Here is a 25,036-nt window from a genome sequence, read left to right as displayed (position 1 = left end):
AATTAATTTAAAAAAATAATCCATTCCATCCATCCATTTTTTGCCGCTTATTCCCTTCGGGGTCGCGGGGGGCGCTGGAGCCTATCTCAGCTACAATCGGGCGGAAGGCGGGGTACACCCTGGACAAGTCACCACCTCATCACAGGGCCAACACAGATAGACAGACAACATTCACACTCACATTCACACACTAGGGCCATAATAAATAAATATATATATATATATATATATATATATATATATATATATATATATATATATATATATATATATATATATATATATATATATATACATACACACACACACACACACATATATATATATATATATATATATATATATATATATATATATATATATATATATATATATATATATATATATATATATATATATACAAACACACACACACACACACACACACACACACACATTGTTTTGAAAATTAAAATGTGTGCGGCACTCAGTGGAAAAAGTTTGGACACCCTTGGTTCAAAGAGTCGCTGCTCTTCATCTGGAAGAATAAGGCGTCAGCCTCCCCTCATGGTTTTAGCGTGAAACTGCAGTTACACGTTAAATCTTTGAGATACTCATTAAACATCAACAAATAAGTGGAATTCTACTTTATTATTCGAAAATAATCATGAATAGTATTTTATAAACAAGTAAATTACAATAATTGATGTTATTTGGTAGTTACAGCCCTACAGTTGCGCTTACGACACTTTACGACAGGAATAACAGTCCGCTTGACGGCAGTTAGTCACTTCCTTTCACGCGGGCGTCTTGTCCGGGTGTTACCCCCAAGACACCGGTCACTTATTAAACCTTTGACGCGGGTCACGTTGGCCACGGTAAGAAAACGCAGACGCTTTTTAAGACATTTAAAAGCGACTTCTTTTCACTCGCGTCTCTTGTTTGAACTTGAACAAAAGGTACGATAGTGCTGCCAGGCGGGCAGACAGTTAGCTTAGCCGAGCTAGCGCGGCCACCTGGCATGATGACTGGCCTAAGCGCTCGTAGCGTTAGCATCCACTCACAGTGCCCGCTTGTGAGAATGTCTCTCACTTACTTTCATGTGCCCAATGTTGTTCCTCAAATTATATAATTTCAATGCTTTCACGACAAAGTTGACTTTGAAAGCTATCGGTGACATTAACGTCAAATTGATGCTAACTAGGAAGCTAGCAAGTTCAGCTGGTGCTGCTCTCTGTTGATCATGATAGAGCCCGGATGCTAAAGTCTGATATAACACTTTATTTTATTGTATTAACCTTTATTTATAATATGCAACAGTGTTTCCCACACAACTGCAAAGTAATCATTGAATGTGCATAATTGGCTGTTACACATTTGCAAAAAGTGAGCAAAATGCATTAAAAGCACGACAAATATGTTTAAAACTACAAACTAAGTTTATTTTGTCGCTTCTTGCTGTTTTTTAATGTCACAGACAAATACAATCAAGTAGGGCTGGGCGATATGGCCTTTTTTTTAATATCTCGATATTTTTAGGCCATGTCACGATACACGATATATATCTCGTTATTTTGCCTTAGCCTTGAATGAACACTTGATGCATATAATCACAGCAGTATGATGATTCTATGTGTCTACATTAAAACATTCTTCTTCATGCTGCATTAATATATGCTAATTTTAAACTTTCATGCAGAGAGGGAAATCACAACTAAGTCAATTGACCAAAACTGTATTTATTAAACAGTTATTAAGCAGTGGCACAAACATTCATGTCATTTCCAAAACCGAAAGTGCAAGATTGTCAGAGACATTTTAAAACAAGCTATGAGTGCACTTTTGTGCATGATGTTACTAAGATGACAAATTAAAGTGCACTTTTTGTACAGAACGCCACTACAATAGTTTAAAACAAATAAAGTGCACTTTGTGCATGATGTCACACAAGATATTTCAATAAGTGTCAAATAAAAATGAGCTGCATAATAGGAAATCAAATAGTATATGTCCTTCGCAATGTGGTAGGTTCCGGCGGACGTTATCTCCTTCTGTTGTTGACTATTTTTTTCATACGGTGTTGATGTGGAAATAGTTGCTTCGGCATTTTGTTGGTGTGGCATAGGGGTGTGGGAAGAAATCAATTCGAATTCGAATCGCGATTCTCACGTTGTGCGATTCAGAATCGATTCTCATTTTAAAAAAATCGATTTTATTTTTTATAATTTTTATTTTTTTATTTTTTATTTTTTTAAATTAATCAATCCAACAAAACAATACACAGCAATACCATAACAATGCAATCCAATTCCAAAACCAAACCCGACCCAGCAACACTCAGAACTGCAATTGAGAGGAGACACAAACACGACACAGAACAAACCAAAAGTAGTGAAACAAAAATGAATATTGTCAACAACAGTATCAATATTAGTTACAATTTCAACATAGCAGTGATTAAAAATCCCTCATTGACATTATCATTAGACATTTATAAAAATTAAAAAAAGAACAATAGTGTCACAGTGGCTTACACTTGCATCGCATCTCATAAGCTTGACAACACACTGTGTCCAATATTTTCACAAAGATAAAATAAGTCATATTTTTGGTTCATTTAATAGTTAAAACAAATTTACATTATTGCAATCAGTTGATAAAACATTGTCCTTTACAATTATAAAAGCCTTTTACAAAAATCTACTACTCTGCTTGCATGTCAGCAGACTGGGGTAGATCCTGCTGAAATCCTAGGTATTGAATGAATAGAGAATCGTTTTGAATCGGGAAAAAAATCGTTTTTGAATCAAGAATCGTGTTGAATTGGAAAAAAAAAATCGATTTTGAATCGAATCGTGATTCCAAGAATCGATATTGAATCGAATCGTGGGACACCCAAAGATTCACAGTCCTATGTGGCACCCAACGGAGATGTTGACATGCAGAGTTTCAAGCACTCCTTATTCTCTAGCGGGTGACTTTTCAAATGATGCTACATTAGCAGTGGTGCTACTTTTTGTAACAACGCTTTTGCCGCATAATTGTTCAACATCTTCCCGCTTGAAGCCAAACCACCGTCAGACGAATTAATTGGGAATTAATTCTTCCTTCATTTGTTACCAGATTCGCACCTTCTCTCTCTCGTATTACCACCCGCACCGTTAGCATCGCAGCTAACGTTACCATGTCGCTAGCTGTCTGCTCCGCGGGAGCGTGTGACGTTGCACACGTGACGTATGTAAGAAGGTGCACTTGTTTTAAGTCTCTGAGAAGGAGAGACAAGAAAGAGTGGGAAACGCATGCAGTGTAATGCCCGCAGCTAAAATCAACTGCGTGAGAACGTATACTCGAATATCACGATATAGTCATTTTCTATATCGCACAGAGACAAACCCACGATATATCGATATATCACCCAGCTAGGGCTGAAACTAACGATTAATTTTATAATTGATTAATCTGTCGATTATTACTTCGATTAATCAATTAATAATCGGATAAAAGAGAGAAACTAAATTTCTATCCTTTCCAGTATTTTATTATATTAAAAAAAAACAGCATACTGGCACCATACTTATTTTGATTATGGCGAAGTTGGTAGAGTGGCTGTGCCAGCAATCGGAGTGTTGCTGGTTACTGGGGTTCAATTCCCACCTTCTACCTTCCTAGTCACGTCCGTTGTGTCCTTGGGCAAGACACTTCACCCTTTGCCTCTGATGGGTGCTGGTTAGCGCCTTGCATGGCAGCTCCCGCCATCAGTGTGTGAATGGGTGAATGTGGAAATACTGTCAAAGCGCTTTGAGTACCTTGAAGGTAGAAAAGCGCTATACAAGTATAACCCATTTATCATTTATCATTATTGTTTCTCAGCTGTTTGTACATGTTGCAGTTAATAAAGGTTTATTTAAAAAAAAAAAAAATTGCCTCTGCGCATGCGCATAGCATAGATCCAACGAATCGATGACTAAATTAATCGCCAACTATTTTTATAATCGATTTTAATCGATTAGTTGTTGCAGCCCTACGCCCAGCCCTACCGGATGCTAAAGTCTGATATAACACTTTTTTTTATTTTATAAACCTTTATTTATAATATGCAACATTTACATACAATCAAGCGATAAATAATGATCAAAACAAGTATAGAGACAGTACAAAAACGGTACTAAACAGCGCCAGGTGGTTGTAAACTCAATAAAGTAACTATAATACAATGCAAAATATATATATATGTAACACAATGTAAAGCCATAGGCTCACACAAGTTCCGTAAATCATTTAAATTTGGAACAAAGCATCAGTTTTCACAGCTTTTTTGGTTGTTAGAGGTAGAGTGTTTTAAAGTAAAGTTTTAGTTCTTTTTTAAAGGCACTAAAAACAGGTCGAGTATTGAGGAACTTACATTTATGAATATAAAACTTAGCCAATAGTATAATGAGGTTGCAAAGGTAAAATTCCTTTTAAAAATGTTTTTCATACAGTGTAAATCCAAAAAGCACATCTTTAAAACAAAGCACAAATTTGTCATGAATATTGTCCAGGATGAAGCGACAGATGCCTTGCCATAGTGATCGAGTGTTTTCACAAGCCCAAAACAGGTGGTAAACAGTCTCTGGATGCATGTTACATAAGGTGCAGGTAACATCAATGTCCTTCCTGTATCTAACCATCGCAGTCTTTTCAGGGTAATAATGATGATTGATTTTGAAAGAAATCTCTTTGATTTTGTTCGTAAGTAAATACCTGTTAAGAAGAGACAATGTTTTGACCCAGCAGATGTCATTCACAACATTATTCCAGAGCGCAATTACATAGGAGACAGACACACAATCATTTTGGAATAAGCTGCAGATTTTTCTGATCAAAACAAAGTTTCCCCACAGGAGTGTCAAGTGGATCATTCACAATTGTTACAGCAGAAAGAGGAAACGAGTAAGCCCTGTACAACATAAACAACACCTGATGAAATGGCATCAAATACAATAGCAAATTGTTTGGGAGTCACACGGATCTTTCTGATCTAACACTTGTCTTAACAGTGTCACTTTTTAACCACGTCATGTAAACGTCCACAATGGACTCCAGTTTAGATTACTGACAACAACCATTCTGAGTATTATGTTATTCGGTAAGAACCTACATCTGTTACATTCTATTACCATGGCCGCTTGAGGAGGGGTCGATGATGACTAGCCCACTGCGCAAGCTGATCAGTGCCTTTTGTTAAAGTGCATTACTGAAGAGAAGAGCTGATCATTGCCTGAGACCCTATGTAACAAACGGCATGTGCGGCGCCACAAGACTACTCTATTTAACTTCCATGTGGTTTAATCCCATCTAAGGTCATGGCAAAGTTCAACGCGCCTGTGATCCAGGACAACCCGTCCGGATGGGGTCCATGTGCCGTGCCAGAGAAGTTTAAAGACATGCCCTACCAGCCCTTCAGTAAAGGAGATCGTCTAGGAAAGGTCTGTTTGGCCACACTATACGCCGTTTGTAATAGTTTGCTGTTTCACTCTCAACGGTCTCTTGTGGTTGTCAGGTGGCCGACTGGACAGGAGCGACTTACCAGGACAAGAGATACACGAGTGAGTGAGGGGGATGACAAAGTGCTAACTATGTAGTTTGCTAGCGCAGTGTTTCCTCACAGGACTGCAATCTATTTGTGATTTGGGGAATGACATAATTGTCAAATTTGCATAAATTGTAATGACACATTTGCAAAAAGTGAGTGGAAAATGGTTTTAATGATAACCGCAATAAAACTCCCAACGGCTAGTGTTAGTTTTAAAGTACCAGTATTGTGGAAAAACTAGTTGATTTTATATGCTCTATCGTGTTTCATTGTATCCACTAAACCATATCCCATTGTATTTCCAGTCCGCAAAGTATGTCAAAATACTGTCTAAACATCACAATATGCCACAATTTCAGATGGCCATTTTGAATATTCCGCCCAGAATGTCTTCGGTCGGCAATTTCCGTAAATCCGGGGTCAGATGACGTCACGGCGGGAACGCTTCAGCAGATCAGTCATACTGGAAATATGCATACGTTAGAAAGAGATGTGCTGTCTATCATTCACATTACCTATGGAAGACAATAATTTACATGTTTTTTTTTTTTTATGCGTTCTAAGTCGTTAATAAATAAAGTCTGCTAACAGTGTCTGTAACACGGCAGTAAAACTGGCTAATCAAACAAAACAAAGTCATTGTCATGGATCCACTAGCTAGGGAAGCTAGATTTACAATACGCTAAACAGACTCTTACGAAACTGAAACAATACAAAAAAGATTGCCATTGTAAGTTAACACTTATTTTGAATATCATTTTTGGGGGAGAGAAAAAACATGTGACATGTGTTTCATTGTATTTCTGGACTGTGTATGCCAGAAATCAAATAAACAAAAAAAGAAGAAGAAAAACAGACATGTGTAAACATGTTAGCGTATTCGCTAATGTTAACGACGCCAGCGTGATTATATTATGATAGCGTGTACAAATATGCATGAAAACACTTCTACAGACATCACACAAGGGACAGTTTAGTAAGTATAAATTGTTTTACTGGTAGTTATATAGTAAAACATAAACGTTGCTTGGAGTGATGAAGAATCCTTTTGAGCAGAAATGCTATAGACAGTTTTACTTCCGGTTCGAAGCAGAAATAGGAAGTACATTTTCAACCGCCAGCACATGCAGTGAGCGAACTCGTCCAAAAGATGACACCATAGCACAGACATTTTCAGTGTCTCTGTCGGCGTACATGAAAACTATTTGTTGAATGCAAAACATTATCGCAGTAAGCGAATACAAATCTGTAAATTAAATGCACTGTTTATAAGCTGCAGTGTTCAAAATGTAGGAAAAAAAAGTGGCACCTTTTATAGTCCAGAAAATATGGTACAAAGTCTCCAAGAAATAAGCGTGTTATAAAGTATCCAGTAACAAACGTGTCCGCAACATTCAATTTACTGCGTCATGGGCTTAAATTCAGAAATTATTAGGATTACTGGGTGTGACTTAAAACTTATTAGCATACCACTTTAAGTCAGCATAAGTCCATTTTAGTTGGTTAACGATAGGTTAGTGTCTTACATATCCACCACTGTTCTGTTTGACTCACTTCACTTGATCAAACCTTTTCTAACATTCCAAACTACAAAATAGTAAAAGTATGTATGATTCCCGCTGATATCAAATCATATTGATAGCAGTCAATATTCAAGGCTCCAATATTGGTATCGTAGCAGAAGTGAAAAAGTTTTATCAGGACACCCCTAATTTAAAGGGCTTTGGTTAGTCACTGTATATAGTGACACAGTGGCTAAATTGGCAACACGAATGATCTCTCTTGCTTCGTTGTCTTATTCTCTGGCTGACCAAGTGTGCTACATGTTTATGAGTGCAAATGAACACACAGCTCCAAATCTATTAGAGCAGTCCAAATGTATCCATGGTGTAATGACAGGATTACATGTTCCGTGTGTCCACAGACAAGTATTCCTCTCAGTTCGGTGGTGGGAGTCAGTATGCTTACTTCCATGAGGAAGACGAGACCAGCTTCCAGCTGGTGGACACGGCCAGGATGCAGAAGACGGCCTACCAGAAGAACCGCATGAGGTTTGCTCAGGTAAGAACGTGACCTATGACCTGATGCATCTGTGTTTGAGCTGGCCAACAACAGGATTGTGTTGGATTCAACAGAGGAACCTGCGCAGGGACAAAGACCGCAGGAACGTGACGCAGTTCAACATGCAGACGCTTCCTAAGAGCGCCAAGCAAAAGGAGAGGTGAGACCATTTCAAAATGAACGCAAAACCACCAGACCAGTCCTCATTTGACCCCTCACACTTTCTTTATAGGGATCGCATGCGCCTGCAGAAGAAGTTCCAGAAGCAGTTTGGCGTCCGTCAGAAATGGGACCAGAAATCCCAGGTAGTAAAAAAGTGTAACTTGGCTATTACATGTCCCCAAATTAAAGTTAAGACGTCCAAGTCAGAGTATATATAGTGTCAAAAATGTATTATACTAAGTGGTTTTTGTCTTGTCTGAACTCGGGGTGATGGTTGGATGGCAGCGGTCGCCTTCCAGGGCCCCAACTCCCCGCCCTTCTGCGAGTTTGTCGTGATTAAATGTTTAATGTCTATGTGTGCATCGCATGGAGGTTTTTTCCCACTCCAGACTAGGCCACCTTAGAAGCCCAGTCTAGATTGTATTTTTTTACTCATCTTTTTCCCCAGCGTTACCTTTTTCCCATCTTTTACGGGGCGCCTTAAAATGGCGACCCATCAGCGTTCCTGTTCTGTAACCCTGTACACTTTGTTTTGTTTAATCTTGAATGAGTTTGTGCTGAAAACTAAGTTTCGTTGTACTTGTGCAATGACAATAAAGAGCTATCTGATCTCATCCGATCTGGTTTCTTTTTCCAGGCCCAGTTGAAGCCCAGAGATTCTTCTGTGGAGGTCCGCAGCGACTGGGAGGTGAAGGAGGAGATGGATTTCCCCAGACTTATGAAGATGCGATACATGGAAGTGGCCGATCCCCTTGATATGTGAGCTCGTCGCCGTCGTTGAAGCCGTCCGCGCTGACGCCTGCTTACGCCATCCTGTCTCGTTTTCTTCTAGCGAGTGCTGCGGGGCCCTGGAGTACTACAACAAGGCTTTCGACCGCATCACCACTCGCAACGAGAAGTCGCTGAAGAGCATCAAGAGGATCTTCCACACGGTCACCACCACCGACGACCCCGTCATCCGCAAGGTGCGTTAACCACTATGTATGAGACCATGACCTCAAGTGTGTTGCGCCTAATGGTGTTGTGTTTGTGTGTGCAGCTGGCAAAGACTCAAGGCAATGTGTTTGCCACTGACGCCATTTTGGCCACGTTGATGTGCTGCACGCGTTCCGTCAACTCCTGGGACATCATCGTGCAGAGAGTCGGCAATAAGCTCTTCTTCGACAAGAGAGACAACTCTGACTTTGGTGAGGGGACAATTATGGAAAAATTATAATCACAATTATTTTTGATAAAAATTCAAATCACAATTAACACAATTATTCATAATTTCCAAAAACATGAGTATTTACCAAGTCAGCTGTTGCTGCTTTTTTCAGGCTTCTGATGGGACAAAATGTGCATGACAGCAGGTGTATGCGTTTGTGTGTAGACCGTTTTGAAACTACACTTATGTGAATGGAGATCTTTTTTAACCCCAAATATGCGTTTTTGAAACTCTCCATTTTCGTGTGGACAAGACCTAATTTAAAAGAACGGATATAAATTGGGAACGAATAAACAAAAATTCAATTATTACATAAAAAACATTTTTTAATTCCGTTTTCTGCCTTTTACACTTATTTTACCGCTATAGTGTGTGCTTTTTGTGCCATGAGTAAAGTTTAATATAATGATGGATGGCGTGGCGAAGTTGGTAGAGTGGCCGTGCCAGCAATCGGAGGGTTGCTGGTTACTGGGGTTCAATCCCCACCTTCTACCATCCTAGTCACGTCCGTTGTGTCCTTGGGCAAGACACTTCACCCTTGCTCCTGATAGGTGCTGGTTAGCGCCTTGCATGGCAGCTCCCGCCATCAGTGTGTGAACGTGGAAACACTGTCAAAGCGCTTTGAGTACCTTGAAGGTAGAAAAGCGCTATACAAGTATAACCCATTTATCATTTATTATTTATAAATCCTCACATTTATTGGTACAATACATCTTTGGACAGTTTTGGCCAATATTTCAAGTCAAAGCATAATATTTTTTGTAAATGTATCAATAAGTGCTTTAGATAGATAGTACTTTATTGATTCCTTCAGGAGAGTTCCCTCAGGAAAATTAAAATTCCAGCAGCAGTGTACAGAATTGAGATCGAATTTAAAAAGTAAAAAGTAAATAATGGGGATATAAATGGAAACAAAATAGAAAAATATTACAATAGCAACAATGAGAATACAAATATAACAGTAAAATAAGAATATAACAAGAGAAACTAGACAGTAGTGACCATGTTATGAAAAAGTATTGCACTGTTATTGTTTTGCATCCCCTGTCATCCTAGTACCCCCATTTATGTACATTATGCCTGTCGAAAATACTTTTTTGAAACCTTTATTTTGTCAGTCAGCCCGGATGTTGCACACAGCGCTGTTATTGTAAAAAGGGGGAAGTGCGCTGCTGTTCTGAGCTTGACAAGTGTCTAGACGACTTGAGGTTGTTAGAGAGCCTCTCAAGTTGCGACTGCTGTCCTGTTGGTAAGTTGATCTTACATCGATGAAGTCGTTCTCAACAACATAAGCAGATGAGATGTGTTGTGGGTGTATGGATTGCTCTTGCTAGCTTTAGCTTCGTAGTTTAGTCGTTGTTTCAAGTGGCTGTCTCCACATAAAAAAATAGATAAGTAGTTTTTTCTGACATGTTTCGGGGATGAATGAGCGGTATCGGACACATTATTTTCCCAAACAAATGTTCCTTCTCTTCACAATGACAACATTTGGCTTACATTTATGTAAAATTTCCTTAACAGCGGATTTCTTTTTTGGTTTGTGTGACACCTACCGCAGAAATACTTAACTTTTTTTTTAGTTTAGTAATCATTGATATAAGCATACTAGTGTTGTCAAATAAAAGTAACAACCATGGTGAGATCCCAAACTTTTTGTAGATGTGGTCTTGTTTCAACTCAAATGCTGAGTCATCTGTTTCATTGTTACAAGCTCAGGAATTTGCATGCATGTTGGCCCATTAATCGTTTTTTTTTTCCAATTACTTTTTTTATGTTTGTGAGAAGCCAAAATCAAAATTTGATTAACTGCCCAGCGCTAGTTTGTGTCACTGCTTGACATGTTCACATCTGTACCCCCTCCTCAGATCTGCTGACTGTGAGCGAGACCGCCAACGAACCGCCGCAGGATGAGGGAAATTCCTTCAACTCCCCCCGTAACCTTGCCATGGAGGCCACCTACATTAACCACAACTTCAGCCAGCAGTGCTTACGCATGGTGAGGACGCACATTGATGATAGCTATTGGTCACGTTTGAACATGTTTGTGGTGGACAACAGGGTGGAGAGCAGTACAAGTTCCCCAACACGAACCCCTTTGTGGAGGAGGACATGGACAAGGGCGAGGTGGCGTCTGTCGCTTACAGGTGAGTTGGCAAACTTTTGAGGTCATCAAGAAGTTTGCAGGCACTCATTGTGATCCAACGCCCGCTCGGCCACCAGGTACCGCCACTGGAAGTTGGGAGAAGACATCGACCTGATTGTCCGCTGTGAGCACGACGGTGTGATGACCGGCGCCAATGGAGAAGTGTCTTTCATTAACGTCAAGACCCTCAACGAGTGGGATTCTAGGGTAGGAATGTTCAGATAAATTTTTCTCATTGGAAATAATGCAAGTAGAAATTATCTGTTCCAGGGTCAAACTGTGGCCATAATGAAAGCATGTGTATTGGCAATTAGGGTTGGGCAATGTAGACAAAATACGATAAAAATTATATACGTTTGACAGATGAAGGAGCTGTTATTACTATCGTCATATCGTGATAATGCATGTTGATGACACATTAGGGCTGGGCAATATGGCAAAATGATCACAATTACCTTTTTCATGTCATCCGATCTCGATTAATATCAGAATTATTATTTTTTTCAATGAAAGCGGATTGTCCCGTACAGGATTATAACAAGTACCGCATCACTACTGTTTACTACTGCAGTATCTTTTAACAGACATTTCCACCATGTTTGCTTGAGGTAATATAGGATAACAGCAGGCAACTGTCATTTTGTTCATATCTATATTTGTGTTTACTTGAGATGCAACTGTACAGGTAACCCACGCTACGGTTCGTATCGGATTTTAAAGCCACCGTTTTCCTTTTTAGGTACATTTTGTAGAGGTAAAGAGAACAACTTTTTTCCCTCAGTTATTTCGTTTTTTTGCTTGTCATCCCACATTCTGCAGTAAACAAAGTATAATTGGTTTAGTGGCTACTATAAGACTTTTATTTCAAGTTAGCATTTACTAAGCAGCACATTCAAATGGTAAGTTAATATTTGCATTCTTTGATTACTTGTATACATCAGTGCTTCTCACCAGTGCTTTGGCAAACGGCAAGCGGTGACCCACTTTGTGGAGTTTTTCAAACTTGTATTGAATGAAAGTACATTAAAGTGCAGTTTGAATTTGAGGTACTGTAAAATATTGTGCACCAACACATGAACAAGTTTAATGATTATGTCTGGAAGAAGATGTTTTTTTTATCCAGACTTTTTAAAATTTTTATATACCGGTGTACTGGTACTATTGTTTGTTACTCCAACAACAGGGACTACATTTTATATCAGAGGAGTAGAATCTTTGCAAATACCTGAACAAAAAGTCTGATTTAGAAATACTTAGGTATAAAAATGCCTTTTCTGATTAAATTAGTGGGTGTTTTGATTCACCAATACAGTCACATAGACGTTCTGTGACTGCCTGCAAATCTGCATTCGGGGAAGGATTACTGGTGAGTTGCAGTAGAGAGTGAAACTAAAGTCGCTGCTCCTTTTAAATGTTTCAACTTCTATGCTAGTTTTTGTCATATTTATTTTGTTCTTTTGGGCTGCACTTCCAACTGTGTAAGTGGATGAGGCACAACGCGATAGAACATTAATTACGCCATGAGGACACTGACTTTCGCGACGGTGGAACGAGATGGTCGCGCACTCGGACACACTTTCACACAAACACACGCAAACGTTCACACTCACAGACACAAAATATTTTTGTTTTTTTTGTTATTGTTTACAAACTAAGGAATTAAGTCTCTAAACAAAGGAGAACTTTAAGGGCAAAAAACTAAGGATTTAAATCAGAGCCAATATTAGGTCATCATTAAAAAAAAATGTTATATTGTTACGCAGCTATCTTTGTTTGTCTGATTTTAAATTGTGATAAAAAAAATTATTTAATGATGTTGAAAATTTGAAATGTCAGTATGTCCAATACTGCCCCTGTAACTACTAGATGTTGGATCAATACCCACATTTGTGTTGCCCAAAACTAATGAAGTATCCAAACAACAGAAGAATAAGTGATTATTACATTTCAACAGAAGTGATAATAGGTACATGTTACAACAGAACATAACCAGATATTCACAGTAAAGTAGCTAGTAGATTAATAATAATTTTGATCAAATAAAAGTGGAAATTATGCAATGTTACTGCATACATCACTGTGATTGATATCAGATGTTGTCTGATATCAAACTAACAAGTATTGATGAAATGTGCTTGCATGCAAAATGTGTGATATCATGTGCGATGCGATCAGTCCTGCAGCGTGTTTACTTGTGCAAAACTGGACAGCCAGTTAACATCTAAATGTCCTCAAAAAGCACACAATTTCTTCTGTATTAAGTTAAAGTTAAAGTACCAATGATTGTCACACACACACTAGGTGTGGTGAAATTTGTCCTCTGCATTTGACCCATCCCCTTGATCACCCCCTGGGAGGTGAGGGGAGCAGTGGGCAGCAGCGTAGCCGCGCCCAGGAATCATTTTTGGTGATTTTGATTAGTCAAGTCATTTACAAAAGGTAAACATGCTAGGCTAACGGCTAGTAAAAGCTAGCAGGTACACAACAGCTAAGCACTCAAGCTAGACATACGTAAACATACATGGAACAATATTGCAGAGTAAAACAGCACATTTGTCAATATAAACAAGTATCAAATAATTATAGTTGCATATTACTAACACATACAATGTCTTTAATGCAGAAGCATGTTAGAAAGTATCCAGTAACAAATGTGTCCGCATTATTCAACTTACTGCGTCATGAGCTTAACTTAATGAATTAATGTGACCACTTGGTGTCGCCAAAAACTATTGCCACTCCACTTCAACTTAGACAGCATAAGTCCATTCCGGATGTTCAATAATAAATAGGTTAGTGTTTTTCATACCTACGATTGGTCTATGTGACAAATTTCACTTGATCAAACCTTTTCTAACATGACACGCTACATGATAATACAAGTATGTTTGATTCCTGCTAATATCGTATTGGATCAATATGGGTTTCAACCAAGGGTCCAATATCATTATCAGATGTGAAAGGTTGTATCTGACCGCCCAAATAAAAATGAAGTTTGGTGAAAGTGTAAAAGGAAGTGATGATGAAGCTAGTTGTGTTTCTTTACAGTATTGTAACGGCGTGGACTGGCGCCAGAAGCTGGACTCTCAGAGAGGAGCTGTCCTGGCCACTGAGCTGAAGAACAACAGCTACAAACTGGCCCGCTGGACCTGCTGCGCCATGCTGGCCGGGTCCGAATACCTCAAGCTGGGGTGAGGATTTATTAGCGCTCTCAATTTAGGACAAAAACACAAGTGGTCTCAAATCTTGATGTCATCCCCCCCCCCCCCCCCCCCCCCCCCCCCCCGCAGATACGTGTCTCGCTACCACGTCAAAGACTCTGCTCGTCACGTGGTTCTGGGCACCCAACAGTTCAAGCCAAACGAGTTTGCCAGCCAGATCAACCTGAGCATGGAGAATGCGTGGGGCATCCTGCGCTGCGTCATAGACATCTGCCGCAAGCTGGAGGAGGGAAAGTACCTCATCCTCAAAGACCCCAACAAGGTCAGTGCCCTCCGCCATTACTGTACCACACACAGTCAGCGTCGCCTCTGATTGGTTCTTTGTGGGCCCGCAGCAAGTCATTCGGGTCTACAGCCTGCCTGACGGAACCTTCAGTTCTGATGAAGAGGAGGAGGAAGAGGAGGAAGAAGAGGAGGAGGAGGAAGAAGGTGAGCTGCTATTTGGTCGTCAGCCAACGCGTTGCCAAGGAGACTAACTGGAGTCTTTGCTTTTGATTCTAGATGAGGAGAACTAAAATGGGGCGTTCTGGTGACCAGATAACGTGACGCACACACACACACACACACATTCAATAAAGAGACAATGCGCCACAAGCTTTCTTATTGAATATTTTTGTGTCAAACTCACTGCAGGCCATCAGGCAGAACATTACATCTAAAGTCTCCAAAACCTGAAAGTGTCCTGAGTACTTACTGCATGTGATCCAAGCTTCACACACAGTACAGTATAGTTGAGATGGACCGAATGTGCACTTTGACATATCTGTGTCAACCTTCTTTTTTTCCCCTAAATACAACCTGACTACATCAGCAGATACTATATATACACATATGATACCAGTATTTAGTTAAAAATACAAATAGTGAAGTAGATAGTATTGCCCTGCATGAGTAAAGTTCCCCTTTTTAAATTAATCTAAGAATAAAAATTACTCTTTGTCAATAATTCTCTCAAAGTATGACTTGATATCCAACAGGGCATTTATTTGAGTTCTTGTGGGAATTTTCACGGTCTGCTCAGCTGCTTTCAAAGTGGCCCTCACGCGGCCACGCCCCCTTCACCTCCTTCCTGCCGTGCTGGTCGCCTACAATACACCTTTTCTGCTTACCTGTCAAAACTTTCATATTTTTGCTGGGAAATCCGGTTTTTGTCCTTCTTTCCTGGCATCTTCCCAGTCCTGTTTAGTTTGTTTTGGTGACTGCAGCAATGGAGCCACTTGACAAGCCTCCTTCTGCAACACTCTTGAGCGTTGTCTCATTAAAGGAGCACCACGAGTTTCATGTTCCGTGATCCAATCAAATAACGCGACAGAAAATATATTTCTGCCAAAAATCCAAACTTTGTGTTATTATCTTGACAAATGGGAGATTATTAAATAGGTAAAGAAGAGCAGGCAGCAGCTCACACATTCTCATACTTTCTGTAACATCCAGGAAGAAATTATGTCGGCCAGCTTGAAAAATGTCAACTATAAGCTACGTTAGGGAGTCAAACTTTTTTTTTTAATGTTCACAATATTTCAGGGTACCTCATGAAGAATCAATACAATGTATTAAATCCATAAACTGTTAAAAAATAGAGTAGATGCCAAGTTATTGTGATGTAGAGAAATGCCATATTTTTTTACCAATTTTCCCAGATTTGCCATATTTTGAAATGCAAATGTTGATGCTCCTTTTAAACACACGTAATAAAGGTGTTTGCAAAAATCCCCTGATGTTTTTTGCTGCTAAACTAACCACAACATTAGCGCCACATAAAACATTAAGTCACTACTACATTTCCTAAAAAATAATGTTAAAACAACTTAAAGCCTTTTCCAACTGTTTACTGACATACTATTTATGTTTAAATGACTTTTACTGCAAATTAATATTGGCTACAAATATTGGTTATCGGCCTCCCTGACTACTAATTACCAGTATTGGCCCAAAAAGAACACATCAGTCGATCTTTACTGTATAGTGTACTGTATTGTGTGTTCAGGATGAGTACTGCTCTCAAAACTCAGCATGAGTGTTTGTGAAGTTTTGTGTGACTTTTTACTCATATTTTTCAAGGCCGTTGAAAGTTTTTTTTTTAATTGTCTGAGCAGTAGAACTATTACCTGACTCATTAGGACAAGTTCTCCCTGTGTTTAGCATGTTTTCTACTAAATGACACAATGTTGCCTGTCTTCTTCTTCATGGTGGTAAAACTTCGCCTCTATGAAGGCCTGGTCCTCCAGGGTCGCCAAGCCTTGGACCAACGAGTCTGACATCCTCTGCCAGGCGTCCATCTTGTGGCGCCACAGGGCGCTTCTTGCTCGGATGAAATGGGACACTTTGGTGTGGCATCCTTGGACCAGAGCGATGCTGTCCATGCAGATGATGAAGACGTCGATGCTGATGAAGACCCCGTTAAGCGGGATGAGGCTGGCCTTGGCCGTGCGTGACGCAAGCAGGAACCCTCTAGTGGTCGCCTGACTTACTTTGTTGACGTCCGCCACCATCTTGTGGACATTTCGGAAAGCTTTTCCACCCTGAACCACCACTTTGCCGACCCTCGTGATCACTTGGTGGTTGTTGAGCAGCCGAGAAGGAATGGCGGCGTCTGTCTCACAAAGAACCTCGCTGACAGCTGCGTCCAGTTGACCTGCTTCACTGGTGGCGTGCGTCTTCCAGACACTTTACTTCCTGCATGAAGCTCTCAAATGCCTCATTGGCTTTCTTATTGTGTCTCTGGTTGACTTTGAAACCTGCGGCCGAGACCACGGCACAGTTGACCCAAGCGAAGAGTCCGAGGCCCAGCGCGGCCATGCTCATAGTCAGAGATGTCCCGGCAGAAAAGGGGATCTTGGCAAGACTGGTGATGGACCACGCCCAACGAGCTCCCCACAGCGCTGGAGATTTTTTGGGCTTTGTTCATCCTGACCAACTCCAGGGCGCTGTGGTCCAGTTGGTTCAGAAGCTGAAGCATCCTGGGACGACGTTGGCTGAACTCCATGATGAAGCGGCGACTGGCCTTGTCCTGCAGCATGAAGACCAGCCGGAAGTTGGCGTCCTTCCTGAATGACAAGACGAGGAACAGAATGGTGTGTGGAATCCATCTGTCTTTAGAGGTTACCTGAGGTGGTCAGAGTGGGTGATGTGGTGAAGCGTCCTCTGGTCTGCAGACACGTCCACAAGGAGCTCCACTCCTGGGTCCAATGTCGTCTTCATGGCCATGTTGAGGCAGAAGTTGCTGGAAGAAACGCACGCACACACTTATTGGTTAATTTCAGAGGGTCTGTCTTAGTTTTTGCCGCATCCCTCGCTTAAAGCGTGAGAGAAGACTGCACGACCGACTTGATACGTCCGAAAGAGATGATACAGTATTATCTGCTCACAGATGCTACCTGGTGGTTGTATGAGCACACTGTGACTGGTCCTGGATAGACCCACGCAGGATTCTCACAGAAATTAGGCAAAAATACAAGCTTACCTACGTAAACGTACCTTTTGTTCAATAGGAGACACATGCTGAGTGCAGTCTGGACGTATTTGTCCAACACGTAGGTCAGCACCTGCACCTTGTCCAGCGCAGGCAGGAAGAAGACTTTTGCGTCTCTCTTAAACGCAATGGCGAGCGGGCAGGCCCGACGCGCTGTGCCAAATGGCGAGCTCCACGTCACCGCAGCTGACGCCGTCGGGCATTTTGAACACCTCGTCCTTGAAGACGTGCGGCGTGGTGACCGTCAGCCTCTCCACCGCCTCCACAAAGACTTCCAGGCCGAGCAGGACGTCCGTCAGCACCGCCGCCAGCTCGTCCTCCAGCGCGGCTCGCCTGCTCTCCGAAGCCATCTTGCTCTTGGCGTACGCCATCACATCCTTGCTCAGCTTCAGCTCCACTCTCTTGCTGATGTCCATCATGGTGTTTAACTCATTGTCCCGCCTCAGCGTCCATTTGGACAGACCTTTGCCGAATCGTCCCACTGTGGCCATGAGGAGGAGCGTGTCTGAGGCATAGCGGGTCAAGGCCTCATGCAGCGATGCTCTGGAAGACATTCAGCAAGTCCATAACGTCACTGGTCTTTCACAGGAGTACCACAGGGACGTGTGCTGGGTGCATCAAGGTTAGTCTTTAAATAACTTAACGCAACATTTTATAAAAGCGGTTTAATAGTTTTTTAATTCAGGGCTGTCCAAACCTTTTTCACTGAAAAATTAAAGCTTGCGGTGGTCATTTTGATATTTTTAATTTTTAAAGCCAATAAAATATATATTAAAAAAAATGTAATCCTTAGGGAACCCTTCTAGTTTGGTCCCAGTGCCCTGTAAGGGTCTCAGCCATAAAAATGTTAAACATAAGTCATTTGTAATTGTTTTATTATTCAATGCTAAATCTCTTAGATCAACTTCAGGTTTATCTGTCAATATGAATATATATTTTTAATGGTAAATGCTGTTTTTGCCAGTCATAAAGTTGTACATATATATATATATATATATGTGTGTATGTATACCTGTATATGTGTATATATATATATGTACAGTATGTATGTATATTTATATACACACACACACACAACTTTCTGGCCATATATATATATATATTACACATTATATCCCCCTCCCCCCAAAAAATATTATTGAATATTTGATGTGATTAATTAGAGTCTTAAATGGGTCAATAATTCATAGCACTATTGATTTTTTTTTATTATTTTTTTTTGAACAATGAGTTTTCTTTTTTTTTTAATCCCACTAAAATTCTTAGGGATCCAAAAGGGTCCCACTCATAAAAGTGTTAATTATAAGTTATACCTTTTTTTTGTACTATTAACACTTAAATATCTTGATCAACGATAATCGATCATAGATAACTAATTTATGCGTTAAGTATACGTTTTTACTATTATTTTTATTTGTTTTATGCCCTTTTTTTAATGGAATTTATTTTTATGTGGCAACACTCAAAATATAATATACTTACCCAAAAAACTGGAATATTTAATGTGGATTAATTGGAGCCTTGAATAGATCGATAAACATTGACTATAATACATTATTTTTTGTTAGCAAAGACGGCTGTAAAGAGTTATTGTGGTATTTGAGTCGACATTGCAACTTTTTCTTGTTACATTTTACCTCTCTTCTATTCCATTTGCTTATGTATTTTTTGTCTCAACTTCAAATCTATCCGTTGATTATAAGTTTTTGTTTATTATAATTTTTTTTCATTGTTAGTTTGTTTTATGGCCTTTTGTCAAAGAAAACGTTGTTATGGCAGACCCAAAGTATGCAATATTCTCCTCCCAAAAATATTTCAAAGTGGAATATTTGATGTGAAGTAATTGAAGCCTTGAATAGGTCAATAATTCATAATCATTTTGATTAATTATTTTTGAGCAATGACAGTTCTAAAGAGAAAAAAAAGCCTGCATGGCAGCGTTGTGTTATTAGAGTCAACATTGCAACTTTGTATTCTCTTTTATTACACTTTTTTATGTTTTTTTCTTTTTCATAGTGTTTTGAGAATGTGCTGCGGGCCGTTAAAAAATTAGCAGCTTGCATACATACAATATCATGTTGACTAAATACAAAGATTCGGTAATAACATGAGAGATTTACCTTAATGCACACATGTCTGTAGCATCAAGTGGATCCAGAGTAGTAGTAACATGCTGCTCTTGTTGGATCTTAAACTTAAAGAGGTGAAAGTACTTTTACTGACAGTCTCACTATACACAGTGAGCCATGAATGGATATACCAACATGAATACCTATATTGTAGGTAAAATATCAGCAACTTGAGTTCCTTTAATGTCGAAGATCCGCCTTAATTAAACAACAAATTATAAATGAGATTTGACAAAAGTGCAATCTAGATTCAAATTCACCCAAACTTTAGTTGGCTTTGGTTTTGTCTCAACAATCATATCTTCATTTTATTTTACAAAACCAGTGAAGTTGGCACGTTGTGTAAATGGTAAATAAAAACAGAATACAATAATTTGCAAATCCTTTTCAACTTATATTCAATTGAATAGACTGCAAAGACAAGCTATTTAATGTTCAAACTAAGAAACTTATTATTATTTTTTTTAATTATCATCAACTTAGAATTTAATGGCAGCAACACATTGCAAAAAAGTTGGCACAGGGGCATTTTTACCACTGTGTTACATGGCCTTTCCTTTTAACAACACTCAGTAAACGTTTGGGAACTGAGGAGACCAATTTTTTAAAGCTTTTCAGGTGGAATTATTTCCCATTCTTGCTTGATGTACAGCTTAAGTTGTTCAACAGTCTGGAGTCTCCGTTGTTGTATTTATTGCTTCATATTGCGCAACACATTTTCAATGGGAGACAGGTCTGGACTACAGGCAGGCCAGTCTAGTACCCGCACTCTTTTACTATGAAGCCACGCTGTTATAACACGTGGCTTAGCATTGATGAAATAAGCAGGGGCGTCCATGATAACGTTGCTTGGATGGCAACATATGTTGCGCCAAAACCTGTATGTACCTTTCAGCATTAATGGTGCCTTCACAGATGTGTAAGTTACCCATGCCTTAGGCACTAATACACCCCCATACCATCACAGATGCTGGCTTTTGAACTTTGCGCCTATAACAATCCGAATGGTTCTTTTCCTCTTTGTTCCAGAGGACACAACATCCACAGCTTCCAAAAACAATTTGAAATGTGGACTGGTCAGACAACAGAACATTGTTCCACTTTGCATCAGTACATCTTAGATGAGCTCGGGCCCAGCGAAGCCGGCGGCGTTTCTGGGTGTTGTTGATAAATGGCTTTCGCTTTGCATAGTAGAGTTTTAACGTGCACTTACAGAGATGTAGCGACAAACTGTAGTTACTGACAATGGTTTTCTGGAATGTTTCTGAGCCCATGTGGTGATATCCTTTACACACTGATGTCGCTTTTTGATGCAGTAACGCCTGAGGGATCGAAGGTCCGTAATATCATCGCTTATGTGCAGTGATTTCTCCAGATTCTCTGAACCTTTTGATGATATTACGGACCGTAGATGGTGAAATCCCTAAATTCCTTGCAATAGCTGGTTGAGAAATGTTGTTCTTAAACTGTTGGACAATTTGCTCACGCATTTGTTGACAAAGTGGTGACCCTCGCCCCATCCTTGTTTGTGAATGACTGAGCATTTCATGGAAGCTGCTTTTATACCCAATCATGGCACCCACCTGTTCCCAATTAGCCTGTTCAACTGTGGGATGTTCCAAATAAGTGTTTGATGAGCATTCCTCAACTTTCTCAGTCTTTTTTGTCACTTGTGCCAGCTTTTTTGAAACATGTTGGAGTCATCAAATTCCAAATCAGCTAATATTTGCAAAAAATAACTAAGTTTACCAGTTCGAACGTTAAATATCTTGCCTTTGCAGTCTATCCAATTGAATATAAGTTGAAAAGGATTTGCAAATCATTGTATTCTGTTTTTATTTACCATTTACACAACGCGACAACTTCACTGGTTTTGGGTTTTGTAAATTTCAATAACATATTTTTAATTCACCCCATATTATTGATTTCAGGGGAATTTGCTATATAATTTTTCAAATGGTCAACAATATTGGCAGTGAATTGTTAATGATAGCATAAAATAAAGTAGAAAGATGGACATTTGAAAAAAGGAAAAATAATAGTTTTATTACTATGGTAATGTTTTAATTTCCCCTCGGGGATTAATAAAGTATTTCTGATTCTGATTCTGATGTAAATGGCCAAGTAATTATATGCTCCACAAATATGTCAGGGCTATATATTGAATTTGTATTTTTGTTGTATTTTACTTTTTTAATTTATAGAACACAGTTCGTACACACGTGCTTTAAAGAAAACTACAAAATGGCTAAAATAATAATAATTCAAATTGAAATCATAAAATAAAAATAAAAAATCATAGTTCATATTAAAATTAAATTGTGTAGAAGGAATACTATATTAATACTATAAACTCTTAAGTAATGGATGTGATAATATTCAAGAATGTATTTCTTAATAAAACCTTACAACTCGTAAAAAAAACAACTGTCTAACTCAAACTGTCAAAAAAAATATTTTGTAAACTACTTGTTTGTACTCTAATAAATCAACAAATACTCTATAGAAAAACCTCCTGAGCCTACTTTATTGTGTTTTAAGTATAATTGACTTTGAACTCCTCCACTTGGGGCAGGGTCTCCTCCGCAACCCGGAGATGGCACTCCACCCTTTTCCGGGCGAGAACCATGGACTCGGACTTGGAGGTGCTGATTCTCATCCCAGTCGCTTCACACTCAGCTGCGAACCGATCCAGTGAGAGCTGAAGATCCTGGCCAGATGAAGCCATCAGGACCACATCATCTGCAAAAAGCAGAGACCTAATCCTGCAGCCACCAAACCAGATCCCCTCAACGCCCTGACTGCGCCTAGAAATTCTGTCCATAAAAGTTATGAACAGAATCTGTGACAAAGGGCAGCCTTGGCGGAGTCCAACCCTCACTGGAAACGTGTCCGACTTACTGCCGGCAATGCGGACCAAGCTCTGACACTGATCATACAGGGAGCGGACCGCCACAATCAGACAGTCCGATACCCCATACTCTCTGAGCACTCCCCACAGGACTTCCCGAGGGACACGGTCGAATGCCTTCTCCAAATCCACAAAGCACATGTAGACTGGTTGGGCAAACTCCCATGCACCCTCAAGGACCCTGCCGAGAGTATAGAGCTGGTCCACAGTTCCACGACCAGGACGAAAACCACACTGTTCCTCCTGAATCCGAGGTTCGACTATCCGGCGTAGCCTCCTCTCCAGTACACCTGAATAGACCTTACCGGGAAGGCTGAGGAGTGTGATCCCACGATAGTTGGAACACACCCTCTGGTTCCCCTTCTTAAAGAGAGGAACCACCACCCCGGTCTGCCAATCCAGAGGTACCGCCCCCGATATCCACGCGATGCTGCAGAGTCTTGTCAACCAAGACCGCCCCACAGCATCCAGAGCCTTAAGGAACTCCGGGCGGATCTCATCCACCCCCGGTCGATCTACGTTCCCATCCTCACCTATGGTCATGAGCTTTGGGTTATGACCGAAAGGACAAGATCACGGGTACAAGCGGCCGAAATGAGTTTCCTCCGCCGGGTGGCGGGGCTCTCCCTTAGAGATAGGGTGAGAAGCTCTGCCATCCGGGAGGGGCTCAAAGTAAAGCCGCTGCTCCTCCACATCGAGAGGAGCCAGATGAGGTGGTTCGGGCATCTGGTCAGGATGCCACCCGAACGCCTCCCTAGGGAGGTGTTTAGGGCACGTCCGACCGGTAGGAGGCCACGGGGAAGACCCAGGACACGTTGGGGAGATTATGTCTCCCGGCTGGCCTGGGAACGCCTCGGGATCCCCCGGGAAGAGCTGGACAAAGTGGCTGGGGAGAGGGAAGTCTGGGCTTCCCTGCTTAGGCTGCTGCCCCCGCGACCCGACCTCGGATAAGCGGATGTAGATGGATGGATGGATGGATGGATGGATGGATGGATGGATGGATGGATGGATGACTTCCTCACATCAAATCACTGTTGCACAATATTCTCTGTCATCGACCTGCGCTTGCATACAAATGGGTGAAAATATATATTTGGTAACTATTAGTAATAAGATATTTTTTAGGTTTTAAAAAGTGTAATGGAGGTATGTAGGGTAATTTGTGTCTTTATTACGAAAGCTTTTTTTGGATTCCAAATTCATATAACTGAATTTTTTTGTATCAAAGTATGCTGACAATTTAATGGAACAAAAAATTGTGAGCATAATTGGTGTGTTTCAAAATTCAATGTATAAAAATTCTGTGCAAAAAATAATCATTGCAGAATTTTTTATTGACTTCAAACTTGACACCTCATTGAGTGGATCTGAGACAGGATCAATTGCTTTAGTCTTGACTTTTGAAGCAACACATTTTTAAACACAAAATGTGGACCCCGACTTAAACAAGTTGAAAAACTTATTCGGGTGTTACCATTTAGTGGTCAATTGTACGGAATATGTACTTCACTGTGCAACCTACTAATAAAAGTCTCAATCAATCAATCAATCAGTCACAATTTTTTATTAAATAAAAATTTGGGGAGAATTTAATGTAAACAATTCAGTTTGCAAAATTAAAACGCAAAAAATTTAGTTTGATTGATTGATTGAAACTTTTATTAGTAGATTGCACAGTACAGTACATATTCTGTACAATTGGCCACTAAATGGTAACACCTGAATAAGTTTTTCAACTTTTTTAAATCGAGGTCCACGTTAATCAATTCATGGTAAATTAGTTACATTACATTACTTACATTAATTCAGTGTCAAAAAAGCTTTTGTAATAAAGACACAAAATAACCTCCAAAAAAAATGATGCTTAAGGCCCCAACAGGACCTACATTTCTTCCCTGCGGTATTTCATGACTGTCTGGCTGTGATGACGACATTTGTCCAGCAGAGGGCGCTAGAGTTAAACTAAAGAGGGCGCTGTCCTTTCAGCACCATACGAACTAATTTGTGGAGTTTGGACATCGCCGCACATGACTGATGGATGTTTTCTCTTCCAGGTCCTCATCAGTCGAGGTCACGTGATCCGGATGTCTCCACGAAGCCCAGCTTTTAATTGAAATGTTACAAATAGATTGAAAAAAAAAAATTAAAATAAAAACCCTTCCTATGATATCAAGGA

The 25,036-nt window shown here is 40.1% G+C and overlaps 2 protein-coding genes across 3 annotated transcripts; one reads left to right on the top strand and one right to left on the bottom strand.

Moving 5' to 3' along the window:
* Window positions 1-728: 728 nt before the first annotated feature.
* On the top strand, window positions 729-15,901 carry eif3d (eukaryotic translation initiation factor 3, subunit D). 2 transcript variants are annotated; one of them, XM_062050283.1, is made up of 16 exons: window positions 729-857; window positions 5,322-5,447; window positions 5,522-5,567; window positions 7,479-7,615; window positions 7,690-7,775; window positions 7,848-7,920; window positions 8,421-8,536; window positions 8,610-8,742; window positions 8,817-8,964; window positions 10,850-10,980; window positions 11,043-11,128; window positions 11,205-11,334; window positions 14,176-14,318; window positions 14,418-14,610; window positions 14,684-14,777; window positions 14,850-15,901. In XM_062050283.1, exons 2-16 carry the CDS (start codon window positions 5,325-5,327, stop codon window positions 14,861-14,863), a joined length of 1,653 nt encoding a protein of 550 aa, XP_061906267.1. In that variant the 5' UTR covers window positions 729-857; window positions 5,322-5,324; the 3' UTR covers window positions 14,864-15,901. The 2 variants fall into 2 exon arrangements, with proteins under 2 accessions (XP_061906267.1, XP_061906266.1); XM_062050282.1 differs by having other exon boundaries at window positions 8,415-8,536; window positions 14,850-15,898.
* A 565-nt stretch (window positions 15,902-16,466) lies between these two features.
* Window positions 16,467-18,264, bottom strand: apol (apolipoprotein L). The gene is given in 6 exon segments (XM_062051768.1): window positions 16,467-16,968; window positions 17,000-17,205; window positions 17,207-17,395; window positions 17,455-17,571; window positions 17,826-17,980; window positions 17,982-18,264. Coding segments are annotated over 6 exon segments (1,392 nt in total). The 5' UTR covers window positions 18,240-18,264; the 3' UTR covers window positions 16,467-16,501.
* Between the last annotated feature and the right edge of the window lie 6,772 nt (window positions 18,265-25,036).

The sequence above is a fragment of the Entelurus aequoreus genome, linkage group LG06 (genome assembly GCF_033978785.1).
Source record: "Entelurus aequoreus isolate RoL-2023_Sb linkage group LG06, RoL_Eaeq_v1.1, whole genome shotgun sequence".
In the NCBI taxonomy this organism is placed as follows: domain Eukaryota; kingdom Metazoa; phylum Chordata; class Actinopteri; order Syngnathiformes; family Syngnathidae; genus Entelurus; species Entelurus aequoreus.
The sequence above is the reverse complement of the archived record's forward strand: the minus strand, read 5'-3'. Positions and strand labels throughout refer to the sequence as shown.